At 38.7% G+C, this 22,031-nt stretch overlaps 1 protein-coding gene across 1 annotated transcript in view; it reads left to right on the top strand.

Annotated features, from left to right (window-relative positions):
- trip4 (thyroid hormone receptor interactor 4) overlaps positions 1-22,031 on the top strand; it is a 99,049-nt gene that overhangs the window by 28,508 nt on the left and 48,510 nt on the right. Inside the window, exon 12 of the mRNA XM_059355945.1 lies at positions 10,841-10,943. Within this exon, the coding sequence (XP_059211928.1) occupies positions 10,841-10,943 (103 nt within the window). The remainder of the gene's footprint in view (positions 1-10,840; positions 10,944-22,031) is intronic.

The raw sequence follows: 22,031 nt of genomic DNA, 5'->3' as shown, positions 1-22,031 counted from the left end.
AGCTTTATAGAAATAGAAAATGGAAAAAGATAAGAAGTTATTAAAAAATAATTGAAATGGAGATTAATACAAAGATTAAGTTAAATGCATACAAGATGATTTGGCCTTGTTTTCCAGGAAAGTGAATGTGTGGCTGAGAAACAGAACACAATGTTCAACTGAAGGCAAATTAAATCAATTATGCTTCTGGCTACATTTACACGCATGGTGTAATTTGGCTGTTTGCCATACTCCAGTAGAGATCCTGTTTGTGTTAAGCTGTTTACATGATCTGTTGATACCCTGTAGTTGAGTCTTTCTGTTACCATGAATAAACCAGTTAACAAAATATATCTACCCACCTGAGCTGTTCTTTAAATATCTGTTGAGTTACCGCAGCAATGTTTGACCTACCAATGGCAGGTCATCTCTGATACACGGTAAAACAATGATGAACACAACAGCTTTACTAAGTATAGTCCCAATAAAGCTGTTCATTATTGAGGTTTGAAAGATCTGAAACCAATAGGGATTTTTATTCCTACTAAGATGTATTTCTTAACTAAGTTACATTGAATTTATTAGTAAAAGCTGGTTTTGAAATCTAAAAATTTAAAAGACCAAAGAAGAAGAGTGTTGTTGCTCCCTTTTCAACAGAAAATGCTGTTTTCACTCACGGCTTCATTCATTCTGAACAACTTTGCTTTGCCGCCTTTCATGATGTTAAGCTGCTCTTAATGAAACTCAACACTTCCTGCAGATGTTTCACAGTAAATGTGACGTGAAAAGATTATTTCTCCTGAAATGCTGGAAGGCTTTTAATGTGAAACAGATGGAGGAATGAGTTTGCATTAAGAGCAAACAGCAGATGGGAGGAAATCAGAAAACAGGGAGGACTCTCTACGATCAAACGCAGATATTAAACAGAGAATTGGACTTAAAGGCCTGTCCGTCATAATTTCCTGTCGCCAATAAATAAACAATTGTGGTGTAATTTTTGCGCTTGCTGACACAAAAAGAGGCCCACAGAATGCATACATGTGTTGGTTTTTTCCCCCAATAAAACCATAACATAGATTGCATTGCATTGTAATAGGGATTTCACTTTTTTCAAAGTCAAGTTTCAAATGAAATTTGTTTGAATATCTCCCCATACTTTTTTATACACTGCTGACGTAAATATGAACAGCTGTGTTTGTTACGTTATACAATTAATCGCTTACTATCAAAAATTGCTCCACAATTTCGCTAACACAGCCACACTTTAAACAAGAGCAACAAAGCAACACTTAATAAGCAGGATCATATTGATAACGTTAGTCCAACAGCAAGAACACCAACTGGGCCTCTGTTTCACATCTTTTATTTTGCAAAGCCACAGATTTAGTTTTGTATGGCGGCCTCTTGCTCAGTCACCCTCTTCTGTCAGAGTCCAAAGGCCCTGAGCTATCAATGTAGCGTTTAGCACCAACACTCCTTCAATACTCCGAGCTCCCAATCCTCCAGTGCGACTACTGGGCTACTGCAGCAAAAATTAGCAGCAGTTAGCTTTTCTTTAGCAACAAGTTAAGCTTTCTGTCCATCTGGAAATCACAGAGAGTGAAGGCAGAGCAGCCAGAGGAGATCAGAGGGAAAACCAGAAAACGCTTTCAAATTACTTCTAACTGTCTCTTGTGTTGAATTTGATCAGGTCATTACAGTACACATATTAACAACATTTGAACAAAAGTGTATGATCTTGCTTTTGAATGCTCTGTATTCACTCTGTATAATATGTATTGATATAGTCGCATTTGTCAGCTCGATAAGACATTTGCGTTAACACTGTAAAAACATACAAAATTCTGATTCATACAAGGAAAGATTATATTTAGAGAATAATTAAATGAAACTAAATGACTTATTGACATACTTTCTGGTTTTTAATGTCTTCTGCAGTCAATTGTGGACATGCTGTTTTAAAGAGGCATACATGAAACATGAACAGTATATCTGTTTGCATGTCTGTGCTACAGTGCTGTGCAGCAATGGAAAAACAAATAATACACTAAGTGCGTGCAAAAAGCTGAAAGGCAGTTACAGTGCAGTTTCCTGAGGGCAGCTGGATATGTTTGAGGGTTAATGAATGCCAGAAACAGGCTTGTGCTGTTTGGTGAACATCACAGATTAAAGAACGATTGGGCGAACGATTGCTGTTGCATACAGTTCCCAACAACACCCTTTCACCTCCCACATGTAACCCGTAGCTCAGAGACAACCCATCTGTTTCTCCATTCCCTGGGTGAAACCAGCCCTGACAGAACTGGCTAAGCAGTATTTCAAAAGTGTCCTCTCTGGGAAGACACAGTTGGCTTTGTGTAGTCCCCTATCTATCAAAATCTCTGCCTCCGTGTTTTCTCCCCTCACCTTATACTCTTATTATCCGTCTTTCTTACCGAATCATATTCCTCATTTTTACTCTCTGGTTCTCCCCCTCTCTCATTCTCTGCCTCCCTCCCCCTTATTCCACCCTCCTCATTTTTAAAAGCCACATGCTCCCAGCCCGTCTGGCTCAGTTGCACCCTGCCAATGAAGGGCTTTTTATTGGGCTGAGATTGAGTGCAGCCAAGCAGGGCCTGGCTAGAGCTGAGGCTGGGGCCAACCTCGCAGTACCCAAACCCCCCCGACTGCACAGCCCACTCCACATGCCTGTTCTGGTCTGGCCCTGTCGCCCAGAAGGAGATTACTTGTCTCTGCTGCCCTTAATTGCCGACAGCAGCTGAAAAGAGCCAGAGAGAGAGACATTGTAGAGAGAGGAGGAGAGGGAACAGTGTTGGCTTGTTGAGCTGTTACTTGACAAGCTTGGACTCAAAGGTTTGTGTTCCTGCTGTCAAACCCTGGCTCTGTATTAGTTGGTTTTATTAAGATGGATGTTGTTTTCATCAAATGTTGGTAGGAGCTCATGGTATTTTGGACTGTACTATAAATGAATAGTACAGTATATAGAAGGCAGATGATGTGTTGAGGAAGGAAAGCTGTTGAAAGACTCATGAAGTCCAAACATTTATTATAAAGATGAGTGGTAAGAGCAATAGGACCACTGTGCCCTCTCACTGCCCTCTAAGCCAATGTTATTATTCATAGCCAAAGGCTTCCTTCCAGCAGCCTCTGCCCTGCCATCCCCTTTTTACTTTTTCCAATGAACTTGTTAATTTCATTTTATTACAGTTGGTTTTATGTTGAATCCCCTCTGGCTTGATACCAGCAAATTAAATAGTGGGCAGTTTATTGAATTCACGGTCTCTGAAGAAGTTGTATGAATTTTTCACCCTCTTCCTTTCTCTGTTTATTATTTTGTATGTCATTCAGCTGGGCTGTTATTATGTTTTGAGTCCTTATTTACAGCGTGCTGCCTCCTTAACTCCCACTCATCCTGCTACAGCGCGTATTATCAAAGTGTTGCAGTATGTCTAACTTGAAAACAAAATGATGCTTCAGTTTGGAATTGTTTGTGCAAATACTATTTTTTCGTTTTCTCTGGCCACAATAACTGATGAAACACAAAATGTTTTACAGTCTATAAGCAGAAATTACATATCATGTTAAAGAAGTTATTCCACATCCTGAGAAAGATTGACTCTGCTCTGATCTCTGCAGGGTAAATTTGAATCCACCATCAGCATCAGGTTAGCGTGGCTATGTACCCAGTAAAGTGACTGCTCAGAACATTACTTCCTGTAAAAATGTTTTTACATCATTTTTGTAATGATTAAAAAACATGGTATATAGCATGTTAGTTAAGAGGCTTTATGTAGGTTTACACTAAACAAACAGCACAATTACATGGTACAAAGTCAATGCAAAGACTCAAATACATGCAATTTGAACCTGACAACATGTAGTATGCAAATTACTCAAAGTCAAAGATTAATGCTATTTGCAAATTTAGCTTATTCATGTATTAAGTGGGAGTATTGTCAATAAACACAAATGGTCCCACGGTCAAGGTTTTGCATTTGGTGTGAACTAGGGCTAGCTGTTTTCCCTGTTTTCAGTCTTTATGTTAAGCTAAGCTAAACAGCTGGTAGCTCCAGCTACATATTTACTGTACAGACTAGGGATGGGTGTTTGGAAGAAACCTGCCAACTCAATTATCTATAACGTTAAAGATCAATAGTTTTGCTCCAGTTAATACTCTGTATTTCTCGTTATGTGTTTTATGATTGTTATTGCAACTTTCAGTTTGCAAACTGCAGCTTTATCCAACTTAATTCTCAGCTCATTGAACGTTGAACGCTCAGCCTTGTTTCAGTTCAGTGAGTAATGATACGCAGTCATAGATAAAAATAAAATTAAAAAAATACACGATTGATTAAAAATTCCACGTGATCGACCAAATTCTTAACTACCATTAATCGATCATCGATTGATTATTCCCATTTCTGAAGATGTCAACCTATTCCTTTAAGTATACTAATCAGGTGACTGAATTAAGCAAGAAAAACTGATCAATTATTCTACAAGTCTACAATGTCATTTAGCAGATGCTTTTGTCCAAAGTACATTTGAGAGTTAATACAACACAAGCAAAGATGATGTCAAGAAACCACACAAGTAAGTGCTATGGATAAGGTTGATTAAAACTATATAAGAAGGGGTGTATTTGTGTCTATTCCCTGAAAACAGCTTGGAAGCCAGCCATGCAGTGCATAGACTTATGTGTTGAACATGAGCCAATTGTCAGTGATGTTTATGAGCAAGTAGAAGCTGCGGAGCGCTCGTCTCACAAGTGTCTGCCTTCTAACTGCAAGTAAATTGCCCTGAAGCAACCAACCAGTGATACTCCATTCACTCTGAGGCGTTTCAATGCACCTGTCACACTATACATACACCCTCAGATCTCCCCCGTGTCACACAGTGGCCCCTCTACCCAGAAAGCCCCGGGGCTGTAACCCAGACCTTTCCTACTCAGAAACCAGCGCACAAATGGCTCATATCACCTTTAAGTGAATTCAGAGTGGCGGCCATTGTCACCCGGAGTGTTTTCATGTAATTCCTCTCAACAATTTCTTAATTTCCTACCTGTGCCTCTCAACAATCTCAGCTCTAATTGCATTTGTAAGCAGGTCCACTCTGCCTACATTAGATCCTTCCTGATGGATATGGAAGGCTTTAGCAAACCTGCTTGTCACATAACCACAATGTTTCATGCCCTTTTGATTAACATGGAATGGAAACAATTAGGTGGGGGAGGTAGTGAGGCAAAGCAGCACATTCAACAGCTTTAAATGCTAATTAGCTAATGGAGGATGAAAGAGGCAGGCAACTGGCGGGGTTTCACATGAACACACTCGAACTGTGGCTGCAGCTTTGCTTGTTTCATCTGAATTTGGAAAGACCACCACCATTTTGTTTCCTTGAGTGCCTCAGACAATACAGCCATCTTGTGCAACGTGAGGTTTTTTTGAAATGATCACAAATGAGGCTTAACTCGTCTTTTTCAAGAAGTGGCTCATGTTACTTTTGAATAATCTCTTTTTCTTGCTTTTAATCACTACTTCGTCTCTCTTCTTAGTTATGATATTTGTGTTCTTCCTATATCATTCATATTAGTCATAGAAATATTCTCAGGCAATTTGAAGTTCAGTATATTTTAATTTGATTTTTGTGCAACCCTTTTTCCACATGTGGAATATGTAACGTTGCTGGCTTCATCAAGCTGTTAAAGTGATGTTTTTTGGTCATTTAGACATCTGTGTTTTTTAAGTTAATGTTCCTTACAGCTACATTGTGATATTTACTCAAAGAGCCGCATGTTTGCATGATATTTGGCACCTGGTGTACGAGAGAAACCGACAGAGGCAAACAGGACTGTGTTGTACTTTCACAGGCTGTTTCACTGGTTGATTTTAAAACTTATTTTGCAGTCGGAGTCTTAATGAACGACCTCCGCCGCCCTCTTCTAACAATGAACACACACATTTTCACATCAGTTTCACCATATAACTTCTGCAAATTCTGCTGCTTTTCTATTCATTTATTCAACATTTGGTATGAATGGAATTTGAAAATATGTAGAGGCTGTGTTGGTATTATTAATACTGTGGTTGTAAGAGTTTTTTCTTTTCTTTTTTTACTTTCTGGTCTGCAAGGGGAAAATAGTTTTTATAGACCTCATCTGATATGAGGAGATATAGATCTCTACACCAACTTAGCTTCTTATTTTATTAAACTGATTTTGTGCATAATAGATGATTGAGATATTACATTTATTACAGCTTTGAAGGCAGAACAAGACTCATATTTCGGTCTTTCTCTCTTTTCTCTCTCTGTGCATGTTAACCGCTCATTAACCAGTCCTGTTTCTCAGAAAAATTACAGTAATTTGGGACTGCACAATATATCGTTTCCGCTTCAATATTGCAGTGTGAGCATGCACTATAGTGACATCACATAGCAAATGAAGTCAAACACATCATGCCACTATTTTTTTTTTTTTTTGCTTGATACAAAGAAAGAGCTTTCACGGTTGTCATCTTCCATGACAAATCCAGTGTTTCCCATCACCTACAGTCTATGAAGGCCGACCACATAACATCTTTACACTTCTCAACGGATGGGGTCTACGAAGTCCGCCTGGGGGATTTAACTTGGTGGGTCAGGGAGATCTCCTCGGTGTGGGTGGATTTGATATTGAAGTGCACCAGATTGATGCCCCAGGACAGCCCCAGGGTTATATATTCATATCTATATACTGTATATACAGTATATATATCCATATTAAGAATAGCTCCACAATCATAAGGCTTGTATGCATATAAATTATTTCCTTTGATGGGTAAGAAGCGAAGGCATGTGAATCCACTGTATGTCAACCTATTTCTATTATCATTCATGAGTAAATGGATATGTAAAATTAACCATGGCACTTTTTCACATGTTAATGCAAAATGGTAATTGTCAGAAAGAGGCTCCAGGATAATGGTCATGTGTTTGACAAAGTTATTTCCAGCCACACATGATCCAAAATCCCTGCTTAAGCACAGAATTATATTAGATTTGGTATAAAACTGACAATGAATGACATTGACTTATAGTTCTTTATAAGTAAGCAGTAGCACAATGATTGATCACTCTGGATTACAGTGTGATTTAAGTGCCTAACATAGACATTAGAATGAAGATCCAATTAGGCTGCTTACCTTAGTAAGCTTTTAAAGAAGAACTGCGTGGACTTAACAGTTCACAGGATCGATCTTTACATGTAGGCAGAAATGCATGTCCCCTCTGGCCAGATGATGAAAGAAGGTCTTTCTTCTCTCCAATCTAATTGGAGTAAATTGCTACAGTGGGACACTAGTTGTGTGAAATGGAAAAATGCTATATTGATTATGGTAGACAGTGATTGTCTGAGGTTGTTCTAGATTTTTGTTACTGTCAACAAAAAAACAGAAACCAACTGAGCCTCAAGCCCGTTGGTTCCCACTTGGCTCACACATACTTGAATTATATTCTTCATTGGAAAAAATTAAAATACTTCTGTAACAGCTTGTTCTTTCATATTTGTTTTTGCACATTACTTACACAGGAGTAAATAGGTCAATTCTTGAAAAGTATTTTCAGCTGCGGATTAATACACATTTGGTGCACTACTGAACATTTAAGACACCAGAACAATGTGTGTGGAGCTGACTCATGTTATTAAACTACAGTGCACATGTTCATCACAATGACAGAATATTGGTTGAAACACATTTTTAATGCCTAGAAAACATAAAGTTGGGCTCAGGGTGCCCACTCTAACTGTATCATTGAGAGAGACCTAAATTTCAGTTTATTCAGTTGCATAAAGCAAATTCTTGTAGTTTTTCTCTACTAGTTTTTAAGCATAACGTGCCCACACAACTGAACGTGAACGATGTTGCATTTTTTTTATGGAACCAAATCCAATGGAAAAGAGACAAGGTAACCAAAATAACCTTAATTTTCATTTCATTTCTGATGATTATTTCCATTATTGATTAAACTAATAATTATTTTTACGATTTACTGCTTCATCAAAAGAAACTCAGAAAACGGTAAACGATACCCATCACAATTTCAGAGTTCATGTCTCCAAATTGTCTGATCCACTATTATGATGTAAAACAGTGAAAACATTGAGAAAAATACCTTGATAAATGCCTCAAACAATTAATTGATTAACAACTAATCTTAATAGGTGATTAATGATGATTAATTCTGTGTTTATCAACAAATAATTATCGAAAAAATGGTTCAGCCCTAAGCTAATCAGTCTTTAGCTATCTTGTCAACAGTCAGACAGTAATTTGAATGTATTGTTGATTTTTCAGGTATATGGAGCTTTGCATAATTAAAGTATTAGGACAATAGAGCATTTTTTTTCTTCCTGAGTGGGTCCCTGTGGGTGCACATGAGCATGTGGTGGACTCGATTCACATTCCTGCCAATGGTTTCCCACTTCACACAATGGTTGAATGTAAACAGAAACTTTGTTTGTTTACAAGAAAAGTCCACATGGCACCTTTAAACTTTTCACGAGAAAATTCTAGATCCTTGCCAGTTATTGGATACATAACACTACATTTCTGGACTCACAAGCTTCGTTTGTTTAACCCCTACTAAATCACACATAGTTTCATTCAAGGGCCGTCGAGGGAATTGTCTATCTCGGAGACAGCATACTCGAGACGTAATTTAATTGGTTTCACTGTGTCGTTTAGAAGGAGGAATCAAGGGGCTCTTTTAGGGTCCCCACCAATGTTGAGTGTTTACATATTTTATCACTCACCGGTGTATTACACTCAAGTCGACATGGACTGTAATCTGAAATAAACATCTCTATCATCTCTCCCCAGTTTGTCAGGGACAATACAGATGGGTTGCAGACCTTGTTGATTTCCCTTAAAAGCCCCAAATTTGTCACAACCTTCAGTGCTCCTTTGAGGCAGATAGAGAGACTGTGAATAAGAGAGGGGGGATAGGGGGGAGGAGAAAGCATGCTGTCATGAAAAGAGCCGCTTCCTGGCTGGCTAGATGCAATCATGGGCACTATCTGATAGCGCCGGAGGAAATTGGATGAGCTGAGAGCCGTTGGCTGCCAGTGATGGGAAAGATGACTCCTTTGTCACTGTGTCAGTCAATTCCCTACTCTCACCTGAGAGACCAATCAATAACACAGAGGGAGAGAGGTTCTCTCCTGTCTCCAGGCCTCTGTGTGCTGTGGGCTGCTGTCAATTATGTGCTGTAAAACATCCTCTCTGTCATAGGGATGAGGTATGGCATGTTATATGGTATGCATAAATATGTCATGGATGTGGTTAAATGTGATGTATTTCTGTAGATATAGAAGTATGCTTTTAATAAATTATGACATGCTGGAAGTTAACGATACTCTGTGTAATTACTAGACGAACACATCAATATTGTACACATGGTCTTAACTGTTTTATTTGTGTGATTCTTGTCTGTTTGACAGTGTGTATCAGCGCTTTCCATCGGCGCCAGACAAACTTTTTTCTATGCATTTTTTATTCTACTAAGTAGTTTTGATTGACAGGTATGCTATGCATGTACATTCAAGACTGCTTAGGCAGAGTCCAGATAGAAGAGTCATCTTTAGTCTTTGACAAATATTAGCAAAGTAATTGTTGACAAAATACATTCATTGTTCATTGATTACAGAGATCCTGATTAGAGTGGCTACTAAGGGAAACACAGGTGGGAGCAACATAGCAAGAACTACACTGAAAGGGCAGCATGTTGCCATGTTTATGGGCTCAATTAATAAACAAATTAATTAATTATAATTTATATTAGACATTTTGCGGCAGAGCTATCTCCGTGTAGCAGATAGCCACTCATTTTAATAGTTTATATTTATATTTGCAATACGTTAATATTCAACACTTAAATTGCTCTACATTCATCTACCACTGTTACTGAAATGACCTCTGTTGCATATGTTGAAATAACCCTTCCCCAGACAGCCAATATTTGAGATTAATCCCTGTCCCTAAGATCATTTATAAATGGCCCCTAGGTACTTTGAGTGTGTATGAGATTTTTTCTGAAGATAAACACGGAGACATTTCCCTGAACCATTGCTCAATACTAAGTCTGCTGGTACTTTTCCACGTAGATGCTATAAATGTTTTGTCTTGTAGAAGGCACATGTCTACAGATGCACAAATGGCAATAAATAAATAAAATATTACAAATAAGGTGTAATAATTCTTAGAACAAAATATCTAATAAATCAGGAATAGGTGTGGTTTAAGAAAGTTATAGCTATTTTCAGATTGTATGGGCTACAAAGCACAGGAAGCCTAATTGTCCTTCACAATAATTTAATTTTTAGTTTTAAAGATTAGTGTGTATGATGGAATAGGAGCATTAGAATTTCCCAAAAGCAACAAAATATGGGCTTTTATGTCCAATATTTCCCCCAGATCCCTCTAGGTGCCTTTTTTCCCCCATTGGCTGGCTATTCCACGTCCTTGTGGAAATCCTTGGTGTGTCTCCACTACTGGAAAAGGATTCTGGATTTTGGAACTTTGCTGCTTGCAAATGGTGCAACTGCTCTCATTACCAACTGCATCATTAGCTGTGCAATTATAGTGCGTAAAACCCAGAGAGACTAATAACTATCAGTTGCTGTCGGGGCATGTACTATTACATCAGGCATGAGGAAATCTTGCATGATGTAGGTGTATAAACAGAGACACTCACTGAATGATTCATAAGTGTGGTACTGGGCATTATGACATTTAACATATTCTGTGCACAATACGGCCATGCTGGCTCTGTGTAAGATGATGCTAAACACTTCCATCTCCTTCCACCCCCTCTTCCTCTGCAGTTCCCTGATACCTGTGAGGAGTCGGCTTCCCCATTCGTCTTCATCTGCACCAACCCCCAGGAGCTGCTGGTGAAATTCCCCATGAAAGGGAAGCACAAGATCTGTAAGTCCTACTTCTTTTATGTAAGGGGAAGAGGAGTGGATGAAATTAGCCTGAGCCGACAAAGAATTTTTAAAAATATCTTTATTTTTTTTTTATCAGCTTTCTCCTGTGCATTTGTATGCTCACATGCATGCATAAATGGACCTGCAATGGAGTGATAATGCTAGGCACTGGGTCTGATTACTATATGTTCATTAATAAAACAAAATTACACACTCAAAGCGTTCTCCCACACACACATGAACAGATCCTCTCTGAGAGCCATCTGTAAAGACGGGATTTTGCTGTCAGGTTGCCTGGGGGACAAGCCAGGCCTGGATGTGCAATGTTGTTGCTGTATTGTGTGATTTATAATAGGACTCAAACACATTTTCCCTCTGCTGCCATAGCTGCTGCTGCAAAATGATGTACCTGCAAGCTCTTTTGTTAATATTTCAAAACCCTCTAAAGACTTGAGAGGATTGTTTATGCAGCTGTGCCTCTTTCAGATCTTTCCAGATCGATGGAGAAGGCTTTCTGAGAGGCTCAAGGTAAAATGTAGCAGGAGTTGTGTCTTACTAAAATGGCTAAGATGACCTTGTCTCCATTTTTGTGAAAATTAGGAACATTTAGAGAGGCTTAAGTGGTTTGGCAGAGACCCTAGTGAAAAATGAAATGAAGTGCTTCAGGATTATAGCAGGTCTCGAGAAATGTGTTTGATTATTGAGCTGGAAGGTTTCAGAAATAAGTCTTCATCTCTGTTTTAGAGGTTGTCAACTTATCGCCCATTCTTTCCACACTAGATTTGGACTGTACTTGAACTGGCATTAACATGTTCTTGATAAAAGGTTGAACCTGATGAAACACGCTGACTCACGATTCAAGGTTTGCTGTCGTAGGCACACTCGCTGTAGGGAAGTCTGTGCCTGAATTATTTAAGCCTACAGTAGCTTGTGGTTTTATGAATCAGCAGCTTACTTTTTATTGGTGGATGGATAAACATGGCTTTGTTGAACTTGTCTGTAGTTAATTGTTAACCATTGAATATGGTTATATGGACTATATAGTCATTTTACAGCACCTGCAGCCTCTTTCTTCACCAGTTCAGTTGTGATATCTCAAATTTCCTCCAAAGGACGAATACCCTATGACCTCATTTTTTTTGTATGAAAATGAAATTTCAAAAGACAAAATTGAAACCATTTACTAAGCCTTTACTTTATGGTTTAGTTTTTAAGTTCTTGACACAGTCAGTTAATAAATCATACTGGGAGTATTTTTTAATAGATAACCTTTATTATAAAGCAGTGGCATTTTGTATGTTATTTCCAAGCAGCAACCTCCAGGTCTGAAAAGTGAAGCTAATGTGGAAGTGCCAGCGTTCGGTTGCACCAAAAGACACCTTATAGAGTCAGCTTTCTATTGTGATTTACAGATGCACGGTGCTAATAATAATAGCTAGCTAGCACTAAGTTTAACTTTGCTTCCTCCTCCCCAGCTTCTCTCTCTTGCCCAAGTGTGGTCTCTTTTGGTTCCAGTAAAGTAAGATGGCAACGACCAAAATGCCAAACTCCTGGCTACAAAGCCTACCTCATGGTCACTATGTCCACTTCTTTTATAGTGTTTACGGTAGTTTCCTGCTGAGGGATGCATTGTAGAACCCTAATTCCAAAAAAGTAAAACAATCCAACCATTTTCTAAGCTTTGTGATTTATATTCAGTTGAACAACTGTTCAATAGTACAAAGACAATATATTTTGCTTTTGAAGTGCAAACTTTTGGTTATTGCAGAACAAACGCTGAATTCAGAATTTGATGCATTCTGTTTTTATTCTATCTATATATATATATATATATACATATATATATATATATATATACTTTTATGAAATCAGGGTGTTGAAGATACAATCCCTGGCCTTCCTTATGGTCCAACAGCCTTCCACCTTCGTTCCAGTTATGACTCTCACTTGTGTAATTTGATATACTTATTCTCAGCAACACACAACTGTTAAGTAATGCAGCCAGCTGACTGCTGTTTTTATTTTAGTTAAATTTACAGTAAATACCCTGAGATTAGCAACACAAAATCCCCACATTATATAACAAATTCACCAGTAAAAGCAGTAATTTACCCTGAAAAATTGATACAGACTCCGGTTAATAATTTACTACAATAGGTGGGGGGCAGTATGTAATTCAAGAGCCTTTGAAATGTTGTGAAATATGCAAAATAATGTATTAATTATGCACCAAAATAAGCTATGTATTTGTAAAACACACATACCGCCCATAACGTGCCATTGTACTATATTCATGTGTCCAGCTTTGCGTACATTGCCTGCTTTTGTCATGTAGTGTGCTCCGATCACAACATGCTCCCTGCTGCAGACATTAGCCTGGTATTTGGATCGGTTATTCTGACCCACTGGACCCACACGGTCCAGCCTGTCTTATTCTTCTGTCACCAGCGAGCTTTTCACTATCTCACTCTCTTGCTCTCTCGCCCCCTCTTCCACCTCAATTCCCACTGCATCTCACGGGTCAAGGCATTGCCGCTCATCTTACTCAGGGGGGCTTAGCACAAGTATTTTTTGCTCCCCCAGCAGCTTACATCGACAAGATCCGCTTGTCACTGGCATTGCCAACCATCTCATGCCTCATCGGAACGAGCAGGAAAAGGCTCCTTTCAGCAGACTCAGGGCTTCGTTACATAACGAGCATGATTTCTGTTACTGTGTTAGATTCATTGGTAATGTGTAAAAGATGCACTGTGGGCTGCTGATATTTGTTCTTTCACTAATCAATTGCTGTATGCTTGTTGTGGAAAATGGGAATGATAGCCTTGATAAGCATTTTTTTCATTTACATTCCCATTAGCCATTAATGTGGCAACAACTACTCTTCCTGGGGTCCAAAATGTATACAGTTAGGCAATATGGCCATAACCTCATATCCTGATGTCATAATATACATGTTTTCAGTTCAATAAACACATTCTTTATGACAAAACCACATGGTAAAGCCTAAATTGGTTCTTCTGTTTGAATTAAATACTTGCAAAATATAGTATTTTCTCATTTCCAACCATGATTCCCAGAAAAATGTAAACTGTTAAAAAGGTAATAAAAAAACAATGCATCATATTCAGAATTCTGAGTGTATATTTGCAAAAAACTGTCTTTGTATGGTTTTCAGTTGAAGAAATACAGGATTAGCAAGTCCTAACTTTTGTGGAATCATGGTCGTAATTAAGAATTCCTGAAGTTCTTGTGGTGAAGAACTTTAGTGCCAAATTAATGAAACAGTTTTAAGTTAAATGATAGAGAAAGAATAATGTATGCAGTGCATACATAGAAAATGATCAGATAAGTGGATCTAAGTTAGTATGTTTATTATTATCAATTTAGACAACATAGTTATGTATCACAATATCTTACACTACCTACTTATGCTTACACATTTAATTCCCCTTTAAATTAGTGTTACTTTTACACCAAACCCAATAAAATTACCTAACAAAAAAACAGGTTGTTTTGGCCAATCAGTGATGAAAACAATTTTATCTAATTGCTGCCAGAGGTTTGTTTTTCATCACCTGCCAGTTTTATACTTTGGGTATTTTGCACTTTGTGGTTGGTAATTTTGTAACTGCTAATTTATTTCATATAAATGAGAATTGTTTTGATCAGTTTGACTGACAAGTCAAAGAAATGAGCTGAAAGCTGCAGTCTAGCATGTTGTTGGTTGTAGAATCGGCAGTAGTAAGAAGTTATATTCCATATTACAGCGTGGAAGCCTGAACCTGAGAGCCCTGAAACCCTGAAAGCAAACATACCCACATATGGATGAACATTATTGGATGCATTTGCCTCTGGTAGCAGACAGTTTTACAGTTGGCTTTGTAGATAGTGCTATGCTAGATGCAGGTTGATCAGTCATTACCCTGTGGAGGAGTCTGTGACATTTAAAATGGCATACAGCCAAGGCTCACTGCCTGTAATAAGGGATGTGCATTGTGGTTTATGGTCACATCCTGTGAACATTTGTATCTGTGTGTGTGTGCTTCTGTGTCAGCTGAAGGTCAGTCTGGGTGTTGAAAGCTATTTGGCTCCCTGACATGGACCTACATTTCCTTTTTCTCTTCCTTATAGCCATCCTTCACTTTCCGCATGTTTTTAATAGCCTGACATCCTCCGTGTGATGTGGCTCTGTGCACACACAGCCAGTGTGTACATAGCCACATAGTAAAAATGATAAACAAATCATATACCACTGAACTTTAAACATTTTCTTCATGTAGTGTGTGTGAGCTCTGATACAAAACACCAAACCAAACCTGCTCTTCATCCTATAATAACAGTTTTTATATTTAATGACTAGTTATACCTTTTAACCTCCATTTTTAGTAAAAATAGACAAAATGACTGCACCTTGTCAAACACAGTTAAGGAAAATCAGCATTCTCAATGCGAACACATTAAGGGCCCTATTTAAATAATCATAGTGCATTATCTAAAGTGCATGGTGCAAGTGCATTTAGGGCGTGTCCCCCATGTTTTATAGTGAATCTCAGCATGATCCTGTTTGTCTGTGGGAAAGTTAGGCTAAGAGGCTGCTAATACCTGGCATGATTCCTGGGTGATTCATTCTATGTACATCAGTTCACATCTCCACATCTTGACCACTTGTGATCAGATCTCACTTCCCCAATCTATATGTAAATAAACACGTAGTAAGCACATTGCAAATACATCCATCCCATCCATTATCCTTATCTGCTTATCTGAACTCGGGTGGCAGGGGGCTGGAGTCAATCCCAGCTGACATTGGTCGAGAGGCGGGGTACACCCTGGACAGGTCGCCAGACTATGGCAGGGCAGACACATAAATACAGACAGATGGACAGACAGGCAATTTAGAATTACCAATTAAACCTAAGCTGCATGTCTTTGGACTGAGGGATAAAGCCAGAGAACACGTTGACACTGGGGGAACATGCAAATTCCACACAAAAGAGCCGCAAGCTGAATTCGAAGTTGCAACCTTCTTGCTGTGGGGTAAAAGTGCTAACCTCTAAACCACTGTGTAGCCCATGGCTAACAAAGCATTGGGGCAAAAAACTTACAGAAAAGTCTGAAGTTAAATTTCACATAATTGTGAATGCAAGAACATTTTATGAACCTGAAGCTACAAGGTTATGGTAAACCAATGGTCCCTGCAGACCTCCGTGCTGCTGACACCGTCACCTTTGCAAGGAAACTGCTGCGCACAGAGCTGCAGAGCGTCAGGGAGGAGTGCTGGCAGGCAGGTTGCCTTGTCAGATCTGTGTGGAGCACCAGAATCAACCATATTATTATAATAACATCCAAAACACAAGATTTACTCAGTGGTTTCTGTGACATGAGAAATACAGCAGCAGCAGACAGCAATGTTCGCAGATCACTTGTCTGCGTGGATATTTTAATGAGGAGTGCCATCCTTAATGTAGTCCAGGACACATTTGTGTACATGCTGCTCAAACATTGTGGCCATATGTGGCCCAGACTCTAAGCGATAAGATCTAAAACTCATCCTCAATAATTCTTGAGTGCGTTTACACCTGTACTTAAAGCTATCCACCTGAGATCAAACCACCCAGGACACAATTTAATACCAAGTGTGAACAGAGTGTGATGACGACTTTTCTCACAGTCAGGTAGGCAGTTTCTTCCATGCAGAAATTCTCCCTCTTTGTCATCTTGATCTAAATTTATTGAGGCTTGATTTTCATTTTCTCTCTGGAAGACTGGAAGACATCATGCTGGGACTATTGTTGCTGAATGAGCCTGAAGCCGCTACTTGCTGTTGTGCAGAACAAAGCATTAGGTAACCCGAGAATTATGTCTGACCTTCCTGTTATGATGCCTCTGAAGAATTAAATCCTATTGCTTCCAAGCATGAAGGGTGGATACCCAGAGTAATGTTCCATGAGTGAATCAAATGGCTTTATGCCTTGTTTAAAGTGTGCTCGACCAGCGAGAAAAAAAGATCTCTTGTACAAGTGTATTCAACTGACTGCAGCAATGAATTAGTCAAAGCAGAGCAACAGTTCAAGTATTTAAAATGTGGTTGATAAACTTGAGGCATCTGATGTCTTTTGGTCCATCTTGGGATAATTTGGCAGCCTTCAGAGTCATGTAAGCAGAGGAGGACAGAAGTGTTATCACAATAAAAAAAATTCAGCTCTTTGTTCTGTAAAGATTCATCCATTATAGAACCAAAACAGAATGTCCTTTAACTGCTTTAAAAGCAGAAAAGGTCATTCCCAGCTCTTCACTCAGTTTGGCACTGAATGTATAACTCTTATGATATTACACATGAATTCAGTGAGTGCTTTGTGAGTACTGGCTTATCTTTTTCTATAAAGATTAGTCACTCTGATGGTTCTCCAGCAGATACAAAAGAACTCTCTCTTTTGCTGAGGTTTTGATCCAACTACAGGGAAGGAAGTCATGGATATAATTGCTAAGATGAGAAATTCAGCTCTGGCTTCAGGTCATGATGAGATCTTTTTATCTCTACTAGCGTAAGTCATTGACATATATAATCTCGAAATCACCAGAGACCGGAGTCATTTCAAAGGACCTCAAGGTCGACAAAGCAGTTCTCCTGTCTTAAGCCTGAGGCGCCAACATCATTTTCTTCAATTTCTTCATATTATCTATTCTCATGTTCAGCAGAATGTTTTCACAGCCATTCAAACAGTCATTAGCAAACACTTTTTGGAATATAAAGGTATAAAATGATGTTCTTATATCCAAGCAGTGTTTTTTTTTAGTGTGTGACATTTTTAGAAGCTGTAATACATTGTGTAGCTGTAGATTGTTGAACATTGGATGGAATTATGTACCTTTTGATATGTGAGATATTATGATAAATTGAGCTTTTCTTACCATTATTGATGGACAGCCTTGAACTACCAGTTGAATGTGGCTGTCACGACAAACAAAACAAATTGCTTAAGCGTACACGCAGTTAGTAGTATATTGTAAAGCTCACAGAAAACAATGGGTGAGGTAATTATAGACCAATTGCACCCATTTACCACCGTCAGACTAGAGAACATTACTGATTTCTCTTCTCACCTGTTAACTAAACCAGAACAAAATGAAGCCTTAGTTTCTCTTGGAAGCTCGGTCAGTGTGCAGAGCGGTCTGTCTTTATCAAATGTTCTCTCCCTCCTGAATGGCGATGCATTCTTGAAGTTATAATCCTATAAGACTTCAGTCTTGGTTGGTTTTTCTGTAGATACTGGTGTTAACAGCAAGCACAGTTCAACAAAGCAAACAGTCCTAGAGCAGATAATTCATCAGAAATATAACAGTGAAGAGCCCCTCGTGTATCTTTTTACTGTGCAGCCAAACAAATGGCCTTTTCTTTCTGCATGCAATGGGCAGGATCAGTAAATAGCCTTGATGAAAACTGCATTGCGTTTAGGATGACAACTTCACAATACACGCCACCTCGTCTTTCACTAGTGCTAAATGCTTGTAATGTGAAGCAGCAGCAGTAATAAATGTAATGTTTGTTCAAGCAGTAATTTCACACAGGTCTAAGCGTTAAGAGATTCAATAGCAAGCAGCAAGGTCAATATCAGACAGAGAAAACTAATACAACACTGCTGGATTAGATGTATGTCTTGTTTCCCTTGTGCATGTACAGAGAATTGCACAACCTGTCCTCCTGTCAAAAACGTCAATATGTCAATATAGGTCATGTGTACAGGAAGCGAAAAAACAAGCTTTATATACCAATTTCACGCTGCCATCTTGCTGACGTAATAGTGAACCATTTTTAACTTAAGTTACATTCTTTATATAAGTTACGTGAATCACAGTTTTTCAACGTAACTTACGTTTTTTACTTAACTTGCGGCAGTCATGTGACCCTTCATTTCCGGCATTTACATATATTTATCACTGTTTAAACTGTCTTTTATAACGCCTTACCAGAATTTTTTTGCCCTAGACCTAAGGTCAGTGGTTTTACAACATAAATCCACAGAAACCATAAATCCACAGAAACTGCACCTTTTTTTTTTTTTTTTACAACCGCAGGCCGTATGTGTGTGCTATTTTTAGAATGTGCCGTTGTACCACGAGCCGTGCCGTGATACGTTATTATGTGCCGTGAAACTTGAGCTGCGATACGTGCCTAAGTACTGTAATATGTGGTACTGACACTTGACCTTTTCTGCCGCTTATGTTGGAGGACTTCTTGGAATTGCTATGAAAAATGCTATATACTTTACAGCATTAAATGGAGAATTGCTGCCATGAATAATATAGAATTAGGTCTAGTTTCTTAAAAACTTCTAAAGTATACATTTAACTACTATTCTACTGTTTAAATTCAGTTTGTTTAATTTACTCATCACACTGATGACAACAGCACCAACAGCATTGCTGCGCTCTAAAAACCCATTATTTCCAATGCCTTGTGGCCAGTGGTGGAATGTAACTAAGAACATTTACACAAGTACTCTACTTAAGTACAGTTTCGATTTACTTGTACTTTACTTGAGTATTTCCATTTTATGTAACTTTATACTTTTATTTCAGTACATTTTATGGCAAATATTGTACTTTTTACTCCACTACATTTAGCTGACAGCTTTAGTTACTTTTCAGGTCGAGATTTAACATAAAATAACATGAAAATTTAAGTGATAAGACATTTATTTTAATTTAACCACAACAGTTCATTAAGTAGTTAAAACGAGCCCTATCTTACAAAGTTAATACACTTCTCACATAAATGCATCAATACAAATAATCTTATCTTATATTTGGAATATATAAAACAATCTGAGTGGGGCCATTCTGAATAAAGTACTTTTACTTTTGATACTTTAAGTACATTTTTATGCTTATACATTTGTACTTTTACTGAAGTAAGTTTTGAATGCAGGACTTTTACTTGTAGTGGAGTAATTCTGCAGTGTCTTATTAGTACTTTTTCCACCACTACTTGTGGCGCACTATGATGTAGTTTTACTGCAAAGTGCGTCGCAAAAGTTTAACCAGGTTTAATTATGGTCTCTGCATCTCTGGGACCAATAGAAATGAGGAAGCCAACAGCACTGAAGTCAAAATGCAATCATTTCATTGTGTCTGAATTCCTGAACTTTATAACTCAAGTTCGCACTTTTATCTAGACCTTGAGAGGAAATGCCTGTCTTCGAACAAAGGGGTTTGGATGATTTCTTACTAATAAAACCGTTGGTGTTCGTATGATATCCTACGACATGTGACGAGTTCTATTTGACCATAACACGTTGTTTAAAACATCATGATCGCAGATATTTCTCCTGCAGATATTGCTAGTTGCAGCCAAGAAAGCTATAAAACTAAACTGGCTTAAAGCTAACGGGTAGCTTGTAAGCAACATGTGTAGCCTCTATGATAAACAAGTAGTAGCAAAGTGCTCCTAGCTGCTCCCCCAGCGTGGGGCTGGTGTTAGCATGGGGGAGATGTATCTGAAAGCTCAGCATATTCTTCTCTGTCCTCTGTGACTCCCTGAACACCTCGTCAGATGTCTGCAGAACCCTGCGGCGAGCGCAGCTTAAGTTGCGTTGTGTCAAAAATGGCCCTACGTAACACTTATCCACACAAATATATATAATACAACTTTAATACATATAGTAACTTACTCACTAGTAACTGCTGTGTGCTTGTCTCATGATTTGTCTCTGTGTTCCGTGTTAAAAAATGCAGGCCACTGAAATCCACTACAATACATATTAAGCACCCTTATGGGAATTGCTTGGAGCAAAATAATCTATATTTACTTGTTCCTGTATAACAGCCACGTACCAAGGGACTAGTGAGTATATATCACATATAAATGATTCTCTTTATTTGTATGTTATGCATTCAACATCATATCTCTTGTACACATTGCACTTCCAGCTCTCTTTTCAATATCATTTGCATTTTTTCCACGCATACATTATTGAGCTGTTGCAATATGTATGGCTTTTATCCCTCAGGTTTCACCACATATGGAAATAACACAATACATTTAGAGTGAAAATATTGCAGTTGAAATTTGCTCCACTAACCATCGGCTGCACTGTTACCTTGTGATTACCTCTTTGTTTTATGTGTGAAATTGCAGCACCATGGGATTGCAAATAGAGAAAGCCAATTACCTAACAAATGTCCACCTTCTCTCCTGAGGTGGTCATGATTTTTTTTTTCTCTCCTCTATTTCTCCCCTGCGCTCTTCCTCTGTCATCCACTGCTGGGAGACAGAAAGAGGTTAGAGCGACGGAAGTCCTTTTTTGATTATTTATTCATGGATTTTCCATTTAATATTCATGCCTTTTTCAGGACTATCTGGGTGCAGAGGAGAATTTGCTGCCTCGGAGGCGGCCGGGGCCAAAAATCAGGTTTCAGCTCCAATGAGCCCAGCGGATGAAGGGAAGAGAGAGAGGGAGAGATAGATAGAGAGGGAACAAGAGAGCGGGGTTTCATGTGTTCTCTAGTAAATGAGAGGCAGGCCTTGAAGGTGACAGGCTGTGTTTATTACTGATCTGTCAGCCGGTTAATGGGGAGAGGAGAAGAGAGGAGAGAGGAGAGAGCTGAGCTGCTGAGCAGAGACCAGAGCACACAGGCATGGGAGCAGGAGGGAGCCCCAAGCAATAAACTTTGCCATACTAGATGTGCTTGTCCTTACAGATTCACTGACAACACTCCTGCATGCTGAATTGCATTCACTAGAAACTAAATTAGTCTTAACAAATAGAGTATTTTTGCTTTATTGTTATGAAATTTGTATTTTTCAATGAACAAACCTTAGAGGAAAGGACGTGCTGGAAGCTATTTTTGACATACTGTACTTTCTCAAGCCCCAAATTACCTTCTGCATCCACACGGCTGCCTACATTTCATCATCTGCCCACTTGGGTACACGCAGCACAAATTTTATGACTGTGCCGACTGAATACAGAATAATGTGTAAGTGCATCAGTGTATACACACAAGGCATACACTCTTTCTTTGACTAGTGTAGTGCCGCCAGTATTGCGGCTTGCAGGTTTCTCAAGAGCCACAAGATGAAGAT

Source organism: Centropristis striata, chromosome 2, assembly GCF_030273125.1.
Source record: "Centropristis striata isolate RG_2023a ecotype Rhode Island chromosome 2, C.striata_1.0, whole genome shotgun sequence".
Lineage (NCBI taxonomy): Eukaryota > Metazoa > Chordata > Actinopteri > Perciformes > Serranidae > Centropristis > Centropristis striata.
This window is presented reverse-complemented; position numbering and strand designations above follow the sequence as displayed.